Below are 18,237 nucleotides of genomic sequence, written 5' to 3'. Positions count from 1 at the left end.
GTGTGGAAGTTTAAATAGGAGCTGGTGATGATGCTAAACGAGCACCATATGTGCGCGATTGAAGCCGAGAGCTTCAGAGAAAGCGGCCGAGAAAGCACCTGACACACTGAAGGGGCGCCGAAGGGGGCGTGGCAGGTGGATTCCTGACAGATAAACATGTACTGTATGTATTTTTATAGCATGCCTTCATCAAACAAATCGCGGCAACGCTGTTGTGTAAAAAAAACCTTCAAAAACACGTGCATGCACATTCTCATTTATTAACGCACATCATGTACATAAAGAAATTTTAAGCACGTTAATATATTGCCGCCATATTGATTTTCGTTTATCTCGATCATCGGTTACCTTGATGTTTTTTGGTAACCCCTAGGACATCGACATAACCGGGTTTCACTGTATATATACATATATATGTACATATATATGTATATATATTTGTGTAAGGGATGAGTTTCACACAATCACATTTTTCTGTGTTTAACCTTAACCCTTTTCTCTCCTGTGTGATCTTTGAACTCTGAGTGTGTCTGTGTCTCCAATTCTCTCATGCAGACAGGTCTCCCAATTTCCTTTTCTATGATAAGGGTAAGGGCATGCGAACAGATGTGACCTGTCTCCATCATCACTTTGACACATACCTCACTCCATCTGCTTCTTACGCTCTATGTCTATCTTTCTGTTAGATTTGATTGACAGAAGGTTTGATCAGTACAACATGCTAATTAGTTAATGCTGATTCATTTGGAATGCACTTACAAATAACATTTTTGAAGACAGAGAAAGAATCCACACATTTATTTACAGATTATAATGAAAGCTGCTATACATTGTGTTTGTGTCTTTGTGTGTGTGTGGCGTTTGTATCTGGGATGGGACCAGAAGTGCCCATAATGTAAATGTGTATCTATACAAAGTCTATGCAAAGAACACTGCGTTTCAATTTTTCTTAAAGAAGCTGCAGCTTTTATTCGTTTGTTAAGGTTTGAGTTATATTTAGGTGTAGTACTGCATTAATTAGCTGCATTATTAGGAAAGTCCTCACAAGCATAGTAAGACAAATGTGTGTGTTTGTGTGTATGAGCTTGCATGTAATTCATTTATTCAGATGAGAGCTATAGTTACTATCTTTGAGGTCATGATGAAAAAGGAGTGATCGGAGGCATGCTCTTTCATACCAGTGTGTGATGGTTGGCATGTATGTCAGGGACAAGATACATGTGTCTGTATGTGTGTTATATCTATATCTGTACCTATGTGTGTCAGTTTCCATGTTTGTGATCAGAGTGCTTTCAGTGGGTTAATTTGTAACTGATATAAAGAACTTACGTCGTTCCTTACACCAATGCCATCCTTACCTGCAATCATCCTTTGTGCTTTTTCCCTCGCACTCGTTCTACCTTTCTTACTTTCTCCTGCACTTATTTTTGGGCTTTTTTTTCTTTTTCTCGATGGTACCCGAGTGTGTTGTCATGGTGATACCCATCAGTCTTGGATGTGAGTGTGTGATGTCTTATTGATGAGACAGTGTGACTGTGTGCCAGAGAAATCCATCGCGCTCACTACACAGCTCACACACACACATGCATGCACAGACCCACATACCCACACACACACACACACACACACACACACACACACACACACACACACAGTTCCTGCCGGCCATTTTGAACAGCTCACACCTGTCACCTCTGCCAAAGGACACACACACACACACACACACACACACACACACACACACACACACACACACTTGCACACGTGCTTCCATCGCCCTCTTGCTTAGTATGCTAGACAGTACATACCTTCATAAGAGAGGATAGAGCGCATACACACACACACACACACACACACACACACACACACACACACGCACACAGACACACACTCATGCAGATTGATTAATTTGAATTAAACATTTGCTGCTGTCTTCGGAAAGGTCTTCATTGTCACTCACTTCTGCTGCAGTGTTGTGCACTGGCCCCTAATGTCTTGCTGCTCTCAATCTGCTTCTTCTTTCATTTAGGGGTGTGTGTTGACCTTTTCATCCAGTTTAAAGTGATAAAATATTTAAAGTGATAAAAATTTATTGCATGTCATCTCTATTTCAACACGTTTCTTTTTTTATTTCATTACTTTTTTGCTGGGGGAGGTGGGGCAGAAGGTCCAAAACTAAATTCCATGTGAATTAAACATGCTTCCGTCCTTTTCTCAAAACCTTTACCCAATCTGACCACGCTTATGTTCCTAAGCCTCTGCCCTAGGCACCTGTCCCAGTTCAGACCCCTCTCCTTGTTTAACCCCAACCTTTCCCCACCGTACAGTGCACCTGCTGTCTGAAACCCTGCAGTGTGTGACAGCTACCGCCACAGGCATCCAGTACCAGCAATCTTGGCTCTGCATCCTGTGAGTCCACTAAGTACTTCTCAACAATTTCATAATGAATATTCAGATTTTTGTAATGTTGTTTATACTGATAATACTGTTATTGCTGATTAAAGCCAGCACCTAACCTCTGCAGCTGATGCAGATCAGAGCTGTGTCTACAAAAATCTGAAATGTCTTGGGTGTTGTCAGTGAAGTTAATAACTAAAATGACAAGTTAAAAAGATGTATTTGTTCTACTTCTGTAAAATATCTATCGCTACATATATGGTAGTAGAAACTGAAAGCAAAATCTTATAATGAAACAATAGAATAATAATAAAAATGTTGGTTTATAATTTTATAATTATCATTGTTCAAATAAAAAGCCATTAGTCACGTTCCTTTGACATAATATTAAAATATTTATTACTATTTAGTAATATGAAAACATTAATGAATAATGTATAAAGTATAAGTAATGTTATATTAAGTAACATTAAGTATAGTATAATAATATTTCAAAGCTGCTAGGTAAATAGAGTATATATCAATTCAAGTTCCTCTTCCAGATCAATCTTACTGTATTTTTATGCACTATATTATACACTATATGGACAAAAGTATTGGGACACCTGACTTTTTTATTGTCATATGTGCCTCTTTTCCCAAACTGTTACCATAAGGTTGTAGCCACAAAATAGTATTAGATATAGGATGAAGATCTGGTTTACATGGGTTGGATTTTGAGTTGCCTGCTATAGAGCTCTGACCTCAACCCTACTGAACACCTTTTGGATGAATTGGAATGATGACTGCACCCCAGTCATCATCTCACCTACATCAATACCTGACTTTACTAACGCTCTCGTGGCTGAATGAGCCCAAATATTCACAAGCACACTTCTAAATCGAATGGAACATCTTCCCAGAAGAGTGGACTGGAGGGTGGTCAGGTGTCCATAAACGTTTGTCCATATATTGTACTGTATAATGAAATGCTATTGTATGTGCAGACACAAAGAATGAGCATATTCTTTATCTAACATAACACTGTATGACTTTTAACAGCTGCAACGTGAAGAACTTACAAAGGCGGCATGTGTGTATTTCTCGGTTGGACCGGCCTCAGAACTGGGGGGAGAACTGTGCAGAGGTCCGCTACGTCATCCTTATACTTGCACCTCTTAAGATGGTAATCCACACACACACACACACACACACACCCACACCCGCACACACCCACATGCACAAGCGCACACACACACTGTATATACTGACAACCCTGACCTTCTACCGTTCTATCCACTAAAGCATTTTGGGACCCATGCTGATCTCAGGGACTATATTTGAACCATAAATCTGGGAGTTTGTGTTTAGACTGTACTCTAATCACCTAGTCTCTACTATTATGTGCTACTCTGCACAGCAGATGCCACTCTTTTTCTCTACCACACACATACAGAGGCACATTTGTGTGTTCAATTACTCATTTCACTAAAAGCAGGATTGCTTGCCTCTACAGGTTTATCTCTCTGCACATTGTGTGTATTAAACTGAAGCAAAACAAACATTATGTAACTTAAAAAAAAAAAAGTTCTTATCCTGAGATGTAATCCAGAAGAATTAGATTGCACATTTCTGCTGTTCATATGCTTACAGGAACTGAAAGGATTACTCACTTTGGTAACAAAATTTAAATCACAGGAATTATTAAAACACTGTCAAATAATTGCATTGGTATAATCGACGTTAAACCAATAATTATAAATAAGCATATACACATAAGCATATCAGATTTAACATCAGTCATGCAATTAAAACGTGTGTCTAATATATTACATACTGTTTTCTTATTATTCTCTTCTTCTCTCCTCTCCTTATTTCTCCTCTCTACTCACCTCATTCCATCTCCTCTGCTCTCTTTCTCCGATTGTCTCTTCTGTACTTTTCTCGTTCTCCTCTTCTCTTGTCTCCTCATCTTTCCTCTCCTTGTAATCTCCTCTCCTCTCCTCTCCTTTCCTCTCCTCTCATCTTTTACCTCACCTCTCCTCACCTCTCCTCACCTCTCCTCTCCTCGTCTCTTCACCTCACTCTCCTCTATTCTTGTCTCCGGACCTCTTTTCACCTTTCCTCTGATCTCCTCTTCTCTTGCCTCCTTTTCTCACCTCTCCTTTTGTCTTCTCACCTCCTCACATTTTCTCATATCTTCTCTCATCTCCTCTTCTTTCCCCTACTCACCTCACCTCACCTCTCCTCTTGTCTCCTCACCTCTCTTTACCTTTACTTTATCTCCTTCCCCCCTCCTCTTGTTTCCTCACCTCTTTTACCTCTCCTCTCCTCTCCTCTCTCCTCCTCTCCTCTCCTCTCCTTTCCTCTCCTCTTCTCTCCTCTCCTCTCCTCTCCTCTCCCCTTCTCCCCTCAGAAAAGCACTAAGACAGCAATGGAGCTAGGCCGGACGTTTGCAAGCATGTTCTCAGACATCTCATTCAGGCAGAAGCTGCTGGAGAGTAAGACTCCAGAGGAGTTTAAAGAGGCACTGGTCATTCAGAGGTTCCACCTGACTGCTGCCAAGTGCAAAACTACCACTGTAGAGGAGGAGGAGACTGACCCACACAGCCACAAACCACTAAAGGTATGTTTAGATAATGGCAGCAATATGTGTACGTATCTGTAGTTTGGACCTGTTTGGATTTAAACATCTGTGTCAGGTATTTTCTTTTATTCTTAATGCATGCATCCTTGTATCAATGTTTGCTTTGGTTTTTATCCCCATTTCTTAATACTTGCATTGAGCTTTTCCTCTCTCACTTTCACTGGTGCTGACGGGTGACTGGCTTGTTTATTGTCTACTGCAGAGCATGTATCCGCTTATGAGAATTTACCTTGCTTGCTGCCCATTTTGAATACACACACACACACACACACACACACACACACACACACACACACACACACACATATGCATACACACATATTCCCACACACACCCACAAAGGCATACACCTCCATGCAGACCACCATGGCTGAGGTTTTCCCGCTCGTAAAGGTGCTCTCCATAAGGAAGTGAAAATAGGGCCAAATAGTTTTGTTTTTTATTTATTTTTTTATTTATTTTTTCACTCTATCACACATCTGAAGAATGGCAACCAGGTGGAGGATCATTGTTTTGTGTGTGTGCGCTCTTGTGTGTATTAGTGAATATGTGTGTGTACCAAAGGCTATTCATCACAGAGAACAGCCACAAGACAGATCATTCTCTTGCTCTCTCTCTCTCTCTCTCTCTCTCTCTCTCTCAAAAAAAAAACATATGCAGTGCTACATATACACACATACCAGACATGCAGTGCTTTAATAAATGACTTAATTATGAATGGAATGGAAAAACCTGGCTTTATTTAAGAATTGCCTTGGATATTCTTTTTTGTGTGTGTGTGTGTGTGTGTGTGTGTGTGTGTGTGTGTGTGTGTGTGTGTGTGTGTTTAATTCCACCACGAAACACATTCCTCTACAAAAAAGATTAGATACAGGTCACAAATAAAACATTTGACTTATAATTTAATGTCTTTCAATAATTCTATCACATTTTTATTTGTCCTGTGTTAATTACAAAACACATGTATATCGCTGCTATGAAAATCTTTTTTAGAATACTAGTGAATTTTTGATGCTTCCTTTCAGATATGGATTTTGTAAATGTGACAATTTTTCTTCTTGGGATGCTTTAAAAACTTTTTATTTCGATGCAGCATTGATCAACGTCTATTACGATGTTGGCCATCATTGCATTGTAGTGATTCTGCTAATGCTGTTCTGTTGCTTTAACCTTGTAGTGACATTGTAGAGGGGTATTTCTAATGCCGGGCTGTCTCTCTCTCCAGTCTGCAGTCTCTGCTCACCTTGTGTCTCTCTCTCTGCTGTGCAGGGGGCTCTGTGTGAGTGAGATTCAACTGTGCTTCTGTATGCCACTGTGCCAAAGTGTAGATGAGCGTTTATGTGTGTTTGTTTAGGCATATGAATGGTGTGGCTGTGTATGCGTATTTGTGTACACATGAATGTACAAGTGATTGAGTGTGTGGTTGGGTGTGTGGGATTTTTATTTTTGTCAGTGTGTGAGTGTATATGCGTGTTTGCTCATTTGCTTGCTTTAACTCTGTATTTTTCCTATCTGCAATGTGAACTGTTTGGTTAGCATGAATGCAGCTTGTCTGTAGATTTTGCTTGTGATTCTGTAAGAGTCTTGTGTGTGTTAATTTATATGCTTGCGTGGGGCTTTGTTCTGCGCTTCTCCCATTAGCGTATTTCTGTGTATTTCAGGGTTTAACTCAGAGTCTGTGTGTCTAATTGTGCTTTCTCTCTTCCCGTCTCTACCCTCTGTAGTGTAGAGATTTTTTCAGAGTGGGCAGAGGCATCTATGAGGATCTGTGTCGCCGCTTGCCCTTCTATATATCGGATTTTACTGATGGTAAAATACCAACGTACAGGCACATGCTCACAATCCATTAAAATCCATATATGTATGTATAAGAAGATGTATTTATGTTTATGGGTTGTTTTTCAGGCATAGTGGGCAACAATAAAGCACTATTGAAGTATATGACGACGTCCATTTTCCTCTACATCGCCGTTCTGCTTCCTGCCATTGCATTTGGCTCACTCAATGATGAAAGCACAAGAGGAGAAATAGGTAACAACTAAAATGAAAATCACATTAAATCGTACATTTATTACATGTGGAGCATTAATTCAAATCTTTAATTTGAATTACAATACAATAATTTTAACACCTTTAACACAACACCTTCTGACTAGTGTAATTCTGGTATAATATTTTTAAAAAAGTTTCAAACCTTGTTCTTATGGTTAATAGCTCAATTTTAGATATTGTCAAATTATGTATTTTTTGTTAAATAAAAATGTGTCAAATATTTTTGATTTTATACAGTGAATATATATAAGTCTACACACTTATAAAATTGCAGATTTTTACAAATATTAAGACAAAATAATGTCAGACTTGATACAACATTTATGTGATTTTTCAATAAACAAAAATCCAGAGAAAAAAAAAAAATTTATAATTGGGAACATTTTAAATAAAAAAATCCTGTTTGCATAAGTCTGCACACCCTTTCATAATGGGGGCTCTAACTGTCCTCAGAGTTATTATTCAAAATTGGCCTGTAGTTAAATGCCATCAATTCAAGTGATTCTGATTAAAACTCATGTGATAAAATTCATGTGTTGCTGTAGGATTTGCTTGACTGTTTGTGGTTACAAAGAGTCATGGGCTATAAAGAGACTGTGAGACTTAATTGTTAAAAGCTATCAATCAGGAGAGGGATATTAAATATATATGAATTATGCCAAATGATTAATTCTGTCACTCCAAACCATGTGAGAAAATGTGTTATGGTCTAACAAGACAATGGTTGCACATTTTGGCCATAATTCTGAGAGGTATGTTTGGCACAAAGCCAATACAGAGCATCATTGAAGGAACATCATACCGACAGTGAAGCATGGTGGGGGTAGCATTATGTTAGGGGCTGCTTCTCTTCAGCTTATAAAGATGGGAAAATAAATAGCTCTAGTTACCAAGACATTTAGCACAAAACCTTTTTTTCTCTGTCAAAAAAGCTGCAAATGAAGAGCAGTTTCACATTTAAACATGACAATGACCCAAAGCACACATCAAAATCAACAAAGCCATGGCTTCAGAAAATTATAATCAAAATCCTGGAATGGCCAGCCAGAGCCCAGACCTCAATCCTATCAAAAACCTATAAATTAACCTAAAAATAGCAAACTTTTAAAAGAAGAGTGGAATGAAGGTCTAGTCATGTGAAGTTAAGAGAGACTTATTCACAAAGACTTAATGCAATAACAAGCAAAAGGTGCTTCCACAAAGTATTAGTTGAGAGGGAGGGTTTTCAGAGTTGTACAATGAAGTTGTGCTAGTTTTTTTGTATTTAAATATTCCCAATAATTAAAACAAGGCTGACATTTATGTTGTCATTTCTGTCTTTATATTTTTAAAGATTTGCAATTTCTTCAGGGTTCTTCAGACTTTTAGCAACCTGTATGTGCATATCTTTGCAATTTGAGTATTTTTATGGTGATAATTGATATTGTATGTTTTTTTATTTAGTTTTTCTTTTGTTGATTACAGTATGTTTATCTGTGTGTATTAGATGTTCAAAAGACTATCATTGGGCAAAGTATAGGTGGAATCATCTATTCACTCTTTGCTGGTTCTCCTCTGGTTATTCCCCTAACTACTGCACCTATCTCCATCTTCATCAGTGGTATGGCTATTCGTCTTACACACACACACACACACACACACACACACACACACACACACACACACACACACACAAATCCACATTTTTTCAGCACTATGAATATTTTTACACAAACAAACACATTTTATTTTTTTCAGTGGTATGAATATTCCTCACACACCCACACACACCCACAGATTGCTATCTTCATCAGCAGTAGGGTTATTGCTACCTGATGTTCACATCCACACACCCATATGCACAATGCTTCGGTCCTACAAACACTCACACGCTCAGTCTCATTTTGGTGAGAGTTGTTTACTTTATCCTCTGACTGAGTAATGAGTCTGTGTAGAATTAGAGCTTTGCTAACCACAGCATGTTGTAGAAAGGATTTCTCACTCTTAGACCAGGAGGTCTATCAAACATTGTTGCAGTTTGTTTGGACAAGATTTGTGGTTTGTCTCTCCCAATCAGAGAGTCTTGCTTGTGGGTTTATGTTGATGAATTTAATTGGAAATACTTGAGAGAATGGTCTGCCTGTTCATGGAAGAATTCTTGATAGTGTTTTCTGCTCTCGGAAATGAAAGGGGAGATTGTTATGACTCAATTTTAAATGTTCCAAAAAAATAAACAAACATCAGAAACAGATCAAAAAGAAACAAAGATGGAATATTAAAGCCTTAAACAGTTCAAACGATTTTCTTTTTTTTTTTTGAGGGGGTTATAAATGTATTTATAATTTTATACAATTGTAATTTCTAAGTACAATGCACATCATGTATCATATGTAAACAGGTCTACACATTTTTGTACCTTTAGTTCTTAATACACATGTAATTTAGCAAAAAGCTCATTTGCTTATTTTAAAGTTAATTCATGTGTTTCTAATGAGATTAGCTCATAAATGATCACAATCCAAATTATTGATTTGATTGGTAATATACTTATTTTCGGTACTCTGTTGCATATGTAATTAATTATTGCCTGAAATGTGACACATTGTCCTCACCCCTGGCAGTAACATTTATTTTTTTTTAATCCCTTTATTTTTTTTCAAGCACACTTTCCTCTTTCTGTAGAGGTTTAGCTAACATGAACCTTCCTGTTCCTTGTTTGGGTTAGGAGCGGTTTGCATTTTGTGGTAAAGGCCAAGCATTTTGTGGTAGTCTGTGTTTATATTCTGGAGGTCTGGTTGACCTGTTCTTTAGTTAAAATAAGAACTTTAAAGCAGTTTTAAAGCCTCAGTCCCCTGCTGTGGTTTTCCTGGTTGTTTATTAAGAACAGTGGATTTCTTTATTTCTAATAATTTCGGTTTTGTGATGGACTGCTTCAATAGCAATGTGCTTCAGTGGTCCACAAAAGGCTAAGCAATAACCAAAAACGATTCAAAATAATTTTCCTACATATTATTTTTATTTACCATCATCCTCTCCTATGATAGTGCTATGTATAGAAATAGATTTATATGTATACCCTAACCCACAGTACATGTTACATAAATAACAACACATGCACATTGTAGACTGTAAACCTCTTTACATACTGAAGAACATTTAAAAATCTAACTAATGAATTGCAGTTGAACATCAGAATAATGTAATAAGGTGTTTAATGTGTGTTGTGTGTACAGTAATCAGAGATATCTGTGATGATTATGAACTGGAGTTCAATGCGTTCTATGCCTGCATTGGTCTATGGAACAGCCTGTTCCTCATCATTGGAGGGGTCTTCAACCTCAGTCTACTCGTTAAGCTCTTCAAGAGGTGAAGCTCACATACTGCACACACCCACCCATATGCTCACTCACTTGTACGCCAATAGATAACTGATGCATGTCTTCTTATTTATTACTGCAGGTCCATAGAGGAGGTGATTGCTTTGTTCATTTCAGTTGCTTTCGTAGCAGATGCTGTCAAAGGCACTGTCAAGAGTGAGTATCTCTGCCAGTCTCAAATACAAAATGTATTTTAAAGACATTTTTTACGTACCAGCATTTTGATGTGCTTAGAATAAAAAAATAAATTCCTAGCTAATTGATATTTGAAAATGCTTTACAGTCTTCCATAAATATTACCATCCACCTACATTGGCCAATGGCAGCATGGAAGAGCTGCATCGAATAAGTGGAGGGTTGAATGTAGGGGAGGTGAACGTGACAGGGGCAGGGTTACTGTCACTCCCAGAATCTTTTATTCTCTGCACACGGGCACGGCCGCTGCTTTGCCTCCTTCTTATGCTTGGAACATTGTGGGTTGGTTACACACTCTACCAGTTTAAAAGAAGGTAAGGATCAGACATGCGCATACGTTTGCCCCTGAAACAGATATGTTTTGACACAATCCTTGTCTGCAGTCCCTTCCTGCATGCAAAAATGAGGGAGATTCTGTCAGACTGTGCTCTGCCCATCTCTGTGCTCATTTTCTCCTACGTTGGCTCCTACATCTTCAGCGACATTGGCTGTGAGTGAGGTTGCTCTCTTCACACACACACACAGATATTATTATTTATTTGTTCTTGGGTAAGTGTTATTTTCTGTTTTTATTATTTGGTTGTTTAAACCACAGTAGTATAGAAAACCGCTCGCCTTAACTTTTGCTTTTGTGACCAGGACATTAGCATTTTGAAATTGACCCATTCAGTTGATTAAATGGATACATTTGTTTTTTCATTAAAATTCATTTTCCAGAATATTCCAGATCTATTTTTTATGAACATATTCATATATCCAAAACTTTATACGATTTTGTAAAATTCTATAAATTCAGATGCCTTTAGTTTACCAGTTTAGTTTAGTTTAGTTACAGCTGCATTAATAGAAACACCTCAGTATTTTGATTAGATGACATCAGTAAGCTGTACATATTTTGGTATGCCAGTTTGAAATAAAAACAAAAAACATAGCCACATCATTTTACCTCCAATCACTGCAAAAAAATCAATAGATGGTATGATGAACAACTGGCTTCAATGTATTGTTCCTATAAGAACAATCTTTTATTTTTAAGTCAGGGGTAAAATAAATCAGTTTCTCACAAAAGTAAGTACACCCCTCAGAATTCAGCAAGCATTTTAGTACATCTTCTCAATGGACAATACGATAGAAATTAAACTTGGATATATTTTAGAATTGTCAATGTGCAGTTTGTATAGCAGTACGGATTTCCTTACCTCTAAAATAACTCACCATACAGTATTGTCAGAATAACTGGCAACAAAAGTTTTGTGTGAACATTTTGTGTGAGCACCAATGTTGTTGTTGTGATCCTCTTGCACTCTATAAGTCATTATGGAATGACATCACGGAGCTGCTGGATGTTAGACAAATGGCGTTTTTCCACCTTCCACTTGATTTGTTCAATAGGATTCAGGTCTGGAGACATACTTGGTCACTCCATCACCTTCAGATACCTCAGCAAGGCAGTTGTCATCTCAGTGGTGTGTTTGGGGTTGTTATTATGTTGGAAAAACTGCTGTTCAGCCAAGTTTCTGAAGGGAGGGCATCATGTTCTGCTTCAAAATGTTACCAATCTTATAGCGTAAGCCATCATTATGGAGAGCAACAATTCCAATTCTCAAATTCTTTGCCATGAGGTGCCATGTTGAACATCCATTGGTCAGTATGAGAAAATTTTATGCAAATCACCAAATCTTAACTGCACTAATACAAGATACACAAATTTGTTTGCTGCATTGACTACTCTAAAATATATCCAAGTTTTATTTCTATAGTATTATCCCTTGGGAAGATTATACTAAAATGGGTGCTGAAATGTGAGGGGTGTACTCACATGAGAAACTGTATATTTTGTACAATTTTACTTTATCAGATTGCAGGATGGTACAGAGGTGAAAAGTTAGCCATGAAGTTTGTGATCTACAAAATTGGTAGGAACCAGCTGGCCATTAAAACTACTGTTATTTCTGCATGGTGGACCCCTCTAAAGTAGAAAATTACCTCTCTAAGGTAGCAAACAATTAGCAAAAATGCAACTGCTATCAGGTATCCAGACATTCAAACATTCAACTCCCTGGTGGAACTGAGAAACTAATATTACCTTAGCCACAGAGACCTCGATGACTTCGTTGAGATCTCTCCTTATTCTAAACAAGTCTATTGCCAAACTTTTGACGTCTAGGTTTAGGCGGGTATATTGTTGGACGACACTGTTTAAGAATCACCAAGCTTTTTGACTCAGTCAAGATGGACTCTACTTCAGCACAATGTGGCCAGTCTATTCAAGGCCACCTGAATAATACAGCAAAATCAAAACCCGGGAAATGGTGCCATCCCAGATGTGTTACCTATGAGGTTTTGACAAGTTGATATCTTTGTCTGTGGGACAGAGGGGAAACTAAGGCACACAATTAAATGTGGGACTGGCTACAGCAGACTAAGATTGCTGTGGGAAGGAATGTCAAGTGGGAACCAATGGTTGACCTCTGGAAATTGCTGATACTGCGCATTAAATTGGGTATTAATAAATAAGTCCAAGTTCAACATAAAGATTCAGCATCCATTGAGTACCGTCAAGTCTGAGGAAAAAGTCAGTGCCGGGAATGAATTTCCCAGGAAACTAACTATGAAGAAGAAAGCAGCTCGGAGCAGCTTTGTTGCAGCAGTTCAGGGCTTTCTGGGTAAATACATAGCCTAAAAGAAAGCTGGTTGAGACTCTGGTGCAGAACTGCAGCACGGTGGGCTGCAGGAGCAGGATCAAGTCAATATCCTTGGTGCTCATCTTGATAAATTGAAAGAGAACATGGAGTATAAAAACTTTCTTTCGGCTTCTCCATTAGGGGTCGCCACAGCGGATCATCCGCATGTTTGATTTGGCACGTTTTTATGCTGGATGCCCTCCTAACGCAACCCTCCCCATTTATCCGGGCTTGGGGCCGGCACTAAGAGTGGCTGGGGTCGGTTGAAAGAAAACATGGAGTATACACTGAGGAATAAGGAGGAATTTAAAACTGTATATGCTGGAATTGAACACCGCTACTAAGAACACAGGCTGCTTAATGAAAATAATTTACAATATAATTTTTTTTTTGTGGGCAATTTTTAAATCTTCTGTGGTATAGCTTTTGGTATAAATGCATGTTAAATTTGATTCATAGGTTATTTTTTTGTTGAACTGTGAACAAACATTTTCACATTTTTCTAATGAAAATATGTACATTTATGGTTGCCGTAAATTTACTATTGGCTGTTGGTGTGGGCCATTTTCATACTTATGCCAATGCCCTGGTCACAGACACTTAGAGGGGATTGAGACCATTTTCTATACTTTTGCAACATAAGCATTTAGAAAATGACACATACTTCCCAAGAACAAAAATTGTTACATAGCGTTACCTTATAATTCAATACATCAATGCAGTGCATTAAATCATCACTTTCTCTTTCTAGGTTTCTCTAACAGTTTTGTAAAGTTTTCCATGTGCTGTATATATATGTGTGTGTGTGTGTGTGTGTGTGTGTGTGTGTGTGTGTGTGTGTTTTAGTGCCCGTGTTTGACTATCATGAGGGTTCATTGTTCCGAGTGGCTGCTGTGGAGAAGCTATCAGGAGTCAGTGTGGTATGTGCCATGGGGCTAGGCTTCCTTCTTGCTCTTCTCATCTTTATTGACCAGAACATCGTGGTGTCCCTGACCAATGCTCCAGAGAACAGGTACACTGTCCATAAAAACACTTCAGCACAAGCAACAACACAAAAAAAAAAAAGCAATTTTGTCAGTCTAATAGGAAATGCACTTTCACATTATGATGTGATGATTTCATTTTTTTTTTTTTTACAGTATTTTGTTATGGAACGTTGAAATGTGCCGGTGTGTTTGTGTGCGCTTGTATTCATGAGTGTATGTGTTTCAGAGGTCGCTGAAGGGCATAGCATGCTCGGCGATGCCTTAGCAAATAACAAAGCACTGATGTTTTAACAAAATATTTATTACGTTTCTGCGTTTTTAACTGCATATCCTGTTTGCCTGTCTGTTTATAATTACATGTTCGGACAGTGTTGTTTGTTAAAGGGTAGAATCTTATGACTGGCAACTGACTGTCATTATATCTATGTTTTTTGTTTGTGTCAATCTGTGTGTGCTGTCTGTCGGCGTTTGTTTGCTATAGGTTACTGAAAGGCACAGCCTATCACTGGGACCTGACATTGTCTGGCCTGATTAATATTTTGATGTCGTTGCTCGGTCTGCCTTGGATGCACGCTGCTTTTCCTCACTCCACGTTGCATGTGCGCCAGTTGGCCATTGTGGAGGAGCGGGTAGAAGGAGGACACCTTTATGAGACGTGAGCACTGGTTCTTTTACACACAGTATCCACTTTCTGTTCAAATTTTTGTTTAAAATCACAAGCCTGATTATTTTTTTGTGTATGTGTGTGTGTCTGTGTGTGTATAGTATTGTAAGTGTGAAGGAGACCAGGGTAACATCACTACTGGCAAATATTCTGATTGGTGTGAGTTTGTTCCTGCTGCCTGTTCCACTGCAGTGGATTCCCAAACCAGTTCTCTACGGCCTCTTTCTCTACATTGCCCTCACATCTATTGATGGAAACCAGATGTGTGACCGCATGGCACTGCTACTCAAAGAACAGGTATGCATTGTGTGTGTGTGTGTGTGTGTGTGTGTGTGTGTGTCTTAAAGATAGCCAACATGGCATAAAATAACATACTATAATACATTTTTTAAATCACATCTATAGTAAGATTCAGGTAAAATAATTTTTAGATACATTAGGATGCTTAATTTAGTTTAGTTTAGTAAAATTCAAATCGACACATTGAAATCAGTACTGACAATAAAAAATGTAACTAATACAGAAAAATAATAATTAATAATCATTTTTGCAGTTCTTTCTAAATGATGAACATATTTTACTGTATATCTAACATTGGTCCATTATGCTAATTTCATAATTTCACCACACTTTATAAACCACACACACATATACCAAACACACCACTTTCATCAAAGACACCTTTCACACATTCACTTAGGCAAGAGAACAGGAAGAAGTTAAATTAATGCAAGCCAGGTTTAAAAGCTGGTTGATTAATCCAGGGGCCGTGTGGGAGGCTCACATATGATCAGAAGCCATTACATTAGAAGGGATGTTGTGACACCATTCGCGGTGGCAGTGGACTCAGCACTGAGCAGCTGTATTTTTTTATTTATTATCTGATTAACCCATATTTAGGTAGAGTTAAAGCCAAGACTAATGTTTAACATATACATGATAAAAACCCATAAGCCAGAAAAGACAACAAAATTAATCTAATCTTTTCGACCTTTTGCCGGCAAGTAACCCAAACCCAAATACTTAAAACAGCACAGTGAAGTCACAACAAGAAATAATGTTGAAAAAAATGTTGTAAGCAAATCAGAATGCAGGAGCTATTGCCCATCTATGCCAAAGATTAAATGATTTATGAATGGTGGACAATTTACAAACACTGGAATTTGGCTCAAGTAGAGAAAACTTGAAATTGAATTTTATTTAAAAAATTGTGCTTATATAGTGGGAATAAAATAACTTGAAAATGCAGTACACGTTACGTGATTGAATCAGTGTGTGTTGTTTTGTAATTGTAATTGATAATAAATATAAAATATGTTTTAATGTATTTGTTCTGGTTTAATGGGGAAAGTATGAGCCACAAGGAATTAACTTGATACTGCTGTACAAAAGTTGCATGGGTTAATCTAGCCTTTTAGTATTTATGCCTAAAAGATTTTCCATTTTGTATTCATTATTATATCACCAGATTAAAGCAGGGCTTACGAGCGGGGTATAAAAATGCACAGTTAGCGCTTTTACCTGCGTTATATACAGTCAGAATATTTATGTACAGTAGCTTAAATCTTATATCTACAATTGCAAGACAAATTGTTTAGAGTGCCTGAGAACCTCATGTCAGTACTCAACTGACTGTTACATGTTACAAGACAATTATGACTCCAGTTCCCTCAGGTTAAAAAATGTCAAAGATAAAACAGGACAGTGTCTCACAATTGTATGTGAATATATTTCAAGGAAAAGGAAAAGGCAATAAACAACAGGCAGGAAGTGGTCAACGTTTTTTTCTTCACAAAAATAGCTGGATATTTTCTCTTAGTGACAGCATAGTTTCCTTTGGGTTCATTCTCATTAGCATTCATGTGACCTTCGCACAGCCTACAGTGCGTGAATATAGTTACTGAGCAACTGCTGATAAATGTCTCTGATCACCTTTAATTTGCACTGCTACTGCAAAGAGTCGATACTTGTCAGATCTGCATTTTCGATGAAAAGCGGGTGAAAGTTGTGTCAGTGACCTCAGACTTATCCTCATATCTGACCTGTTAATGCCTGTGTGACCCCTTGAATGGACCCCTATACACACACAAACACACACACAATAGAACGCCCTAGAAGACATTGCAGTTTGTTGTTTTCATAAGCATAAAGATGGTGCTACCCACAATGAACTGCTCATTGTTATAGAAGAACTGACACAATATGCAGGAAAGTGTGTGATGGTACATTTTTCTAGGTAATTAGGATTATTATATCACTCATCTACTGTTTTGGCAAAATGAGAGAGAGACAGGATCTGACTGACTAAGTGCAATTAAGTTTGAACTATGGCATGAGCTTGTTTGTGTTAATAAAGTATTCAGAGCAGCAGCATCTTTTTTGTAACTAACTAGAGGGTAAATAAAAGTCATGGAAGGCATTTTACGGATGTGCTTAAAAACAACAGAGGGCACGTCTTGAAAATAAAATCAAGGCACAAGAGCGCCCTCTACCTGCTCTATATTAGGACTGATTACATGGGAGATGGTAAACAATCCAGTAAGAGACAGGCTCTATCATGGCCGCTACTGCTTCCCAACTCAGCATGGCTCACCTGCTCACCAGTTTATTTAAAACCATTTTGTGTGTGTGTGTGTGTGTGTGTGTGTGTGTGTGTGTGTGTGTGTGTTTGTCCATTGAAAATGTGTCCCAATAACAATTCTCTCTCTCTCTCTCTCTCTCTCTCTCTCACACACACACACACACACACACACACACACACACACACACACACTCACACACACACTTTCCTCTTTGCAGACATCCTACCCCCCAACTCACTACATCCGGAAGGTACCACAGAGGAAAATCCATTATTTCACTTTCCTTCAGATGGTGCAGCTGCTGTTCCTCTGTACATTTGGAATGTACCCGCTCCCGTACATGAAAATGATCTTTCCTCTGCTAATGTTTATCCTCATACCTATCAGGTTTGTGCCATTGAATGCTTTACTGTGAAAACACACACACAAATCAAATTTCTCGGAAAATATACTCGTCATCATATAGGGATCTTTTAGGTGGAAATCCTTAATAGCAGAACTATTATTTCTCTTATTCCTGTGTAAACACTATATTGCCTAAAGTTTGCGGACACCTGGTCATATGTATGGTATGTGCTTTTGAGCATCGCATTCCACATTTAGTCCCAATTTTGCTCCTATAATTCCCTCTATTATTCTGGGAAGATGTCCTACTAGATTTTTGAATGTGCTTATGGACATTTGGGCTCATTCAG

General features: G+C 38.1%; 1 protein-coding gene across 8 annotated transcripts in view; it reads left to right on the top strand.

Annotated features, from left to right (window-relative positions):
- The window catches only part of slc4a11 (solute carrier family 4 member 11), a 65,680-nt gene that overhangs the window by 44,589 nt on the left and 2,854 nt on the right, over positions 1–18,237 (top strand). For 6 of the 8 annotated variants that reach the window (XM_046875685.1, XM_046875656.1, XM_046875663.1 and 3 more), the window contains exons 6-21: positions 556–588; positions 2,256–2,409; positions 3,439–3,562; positions 4,793–5,002; positions 6,249–6,302; positions 6,748–6,832; positions 6,929–7,054; positions 8,562–8,675; positions 10,288–10,420; positions 10,514–10,587; positions 10,715–10,940; positions 11,010–11,116; positions 14,157–14,322; positions 14,778–14,951; positions 15,062–15,257; positions 17,760–17,929. In XM_046875685.1, the coding sequence (XP_046731641.1) occupies positions 556–588; positions 2,256–2,409; positions 3,439–3,562; positions 4,793–5,002; positions 6,249–6,302; positions 6,748–6,832; positions 6,929–7,054; positions 8,562–8,675; positions 10,288–10,420; positions 10,514–10,587; positions 10,715–10,940; positions 11,010–11,116; positions 14,157–14,322; positions 14,778–14,951; positions 15,062–15,257; positions 17,760–17,929 (2,146 nt within the window). The remainder of the gene's footprint in view (positions 1–555; positions 589–2,255; positions 2,410–3,438; positions 3,563–4,792; positions 5,003–6,248; positions 6,303–6,747; positions 6,833–6,928; positions 7,055–8,561; positions 8,676–10,287; positions 10,421–10,513; positions 10,588–10,714; positions 10,941–11,009; positions 11,117–14,156; positions 14,323–14,777; positions 14,952–15,061; positions 15,258–17,759; positions 17,930–18,237) is intronic. The other 2 variants (XM_046875701.1, XM_046875711.1) reach the window with 2 other exon arrangements.

This window comes from Silurus meridionalis, chromosome 2, assembly GCF_014805685.1.
Source record: "Silurus meridionalis isolate SWU-2019-XX chromosome 2, ASM1480568v1, whole genome shotgun sequence".
NCBI classification, from domain to species: domain Eukaryota; kingdom Metazoa; phylum Chordata; class Actinopteri; order Siluriformes; family Siluridae; genus Silurus; species Silurus meridionalis.
This window is presented reverse-complemented; position numbering and strand designations above follow the sequence as displayed.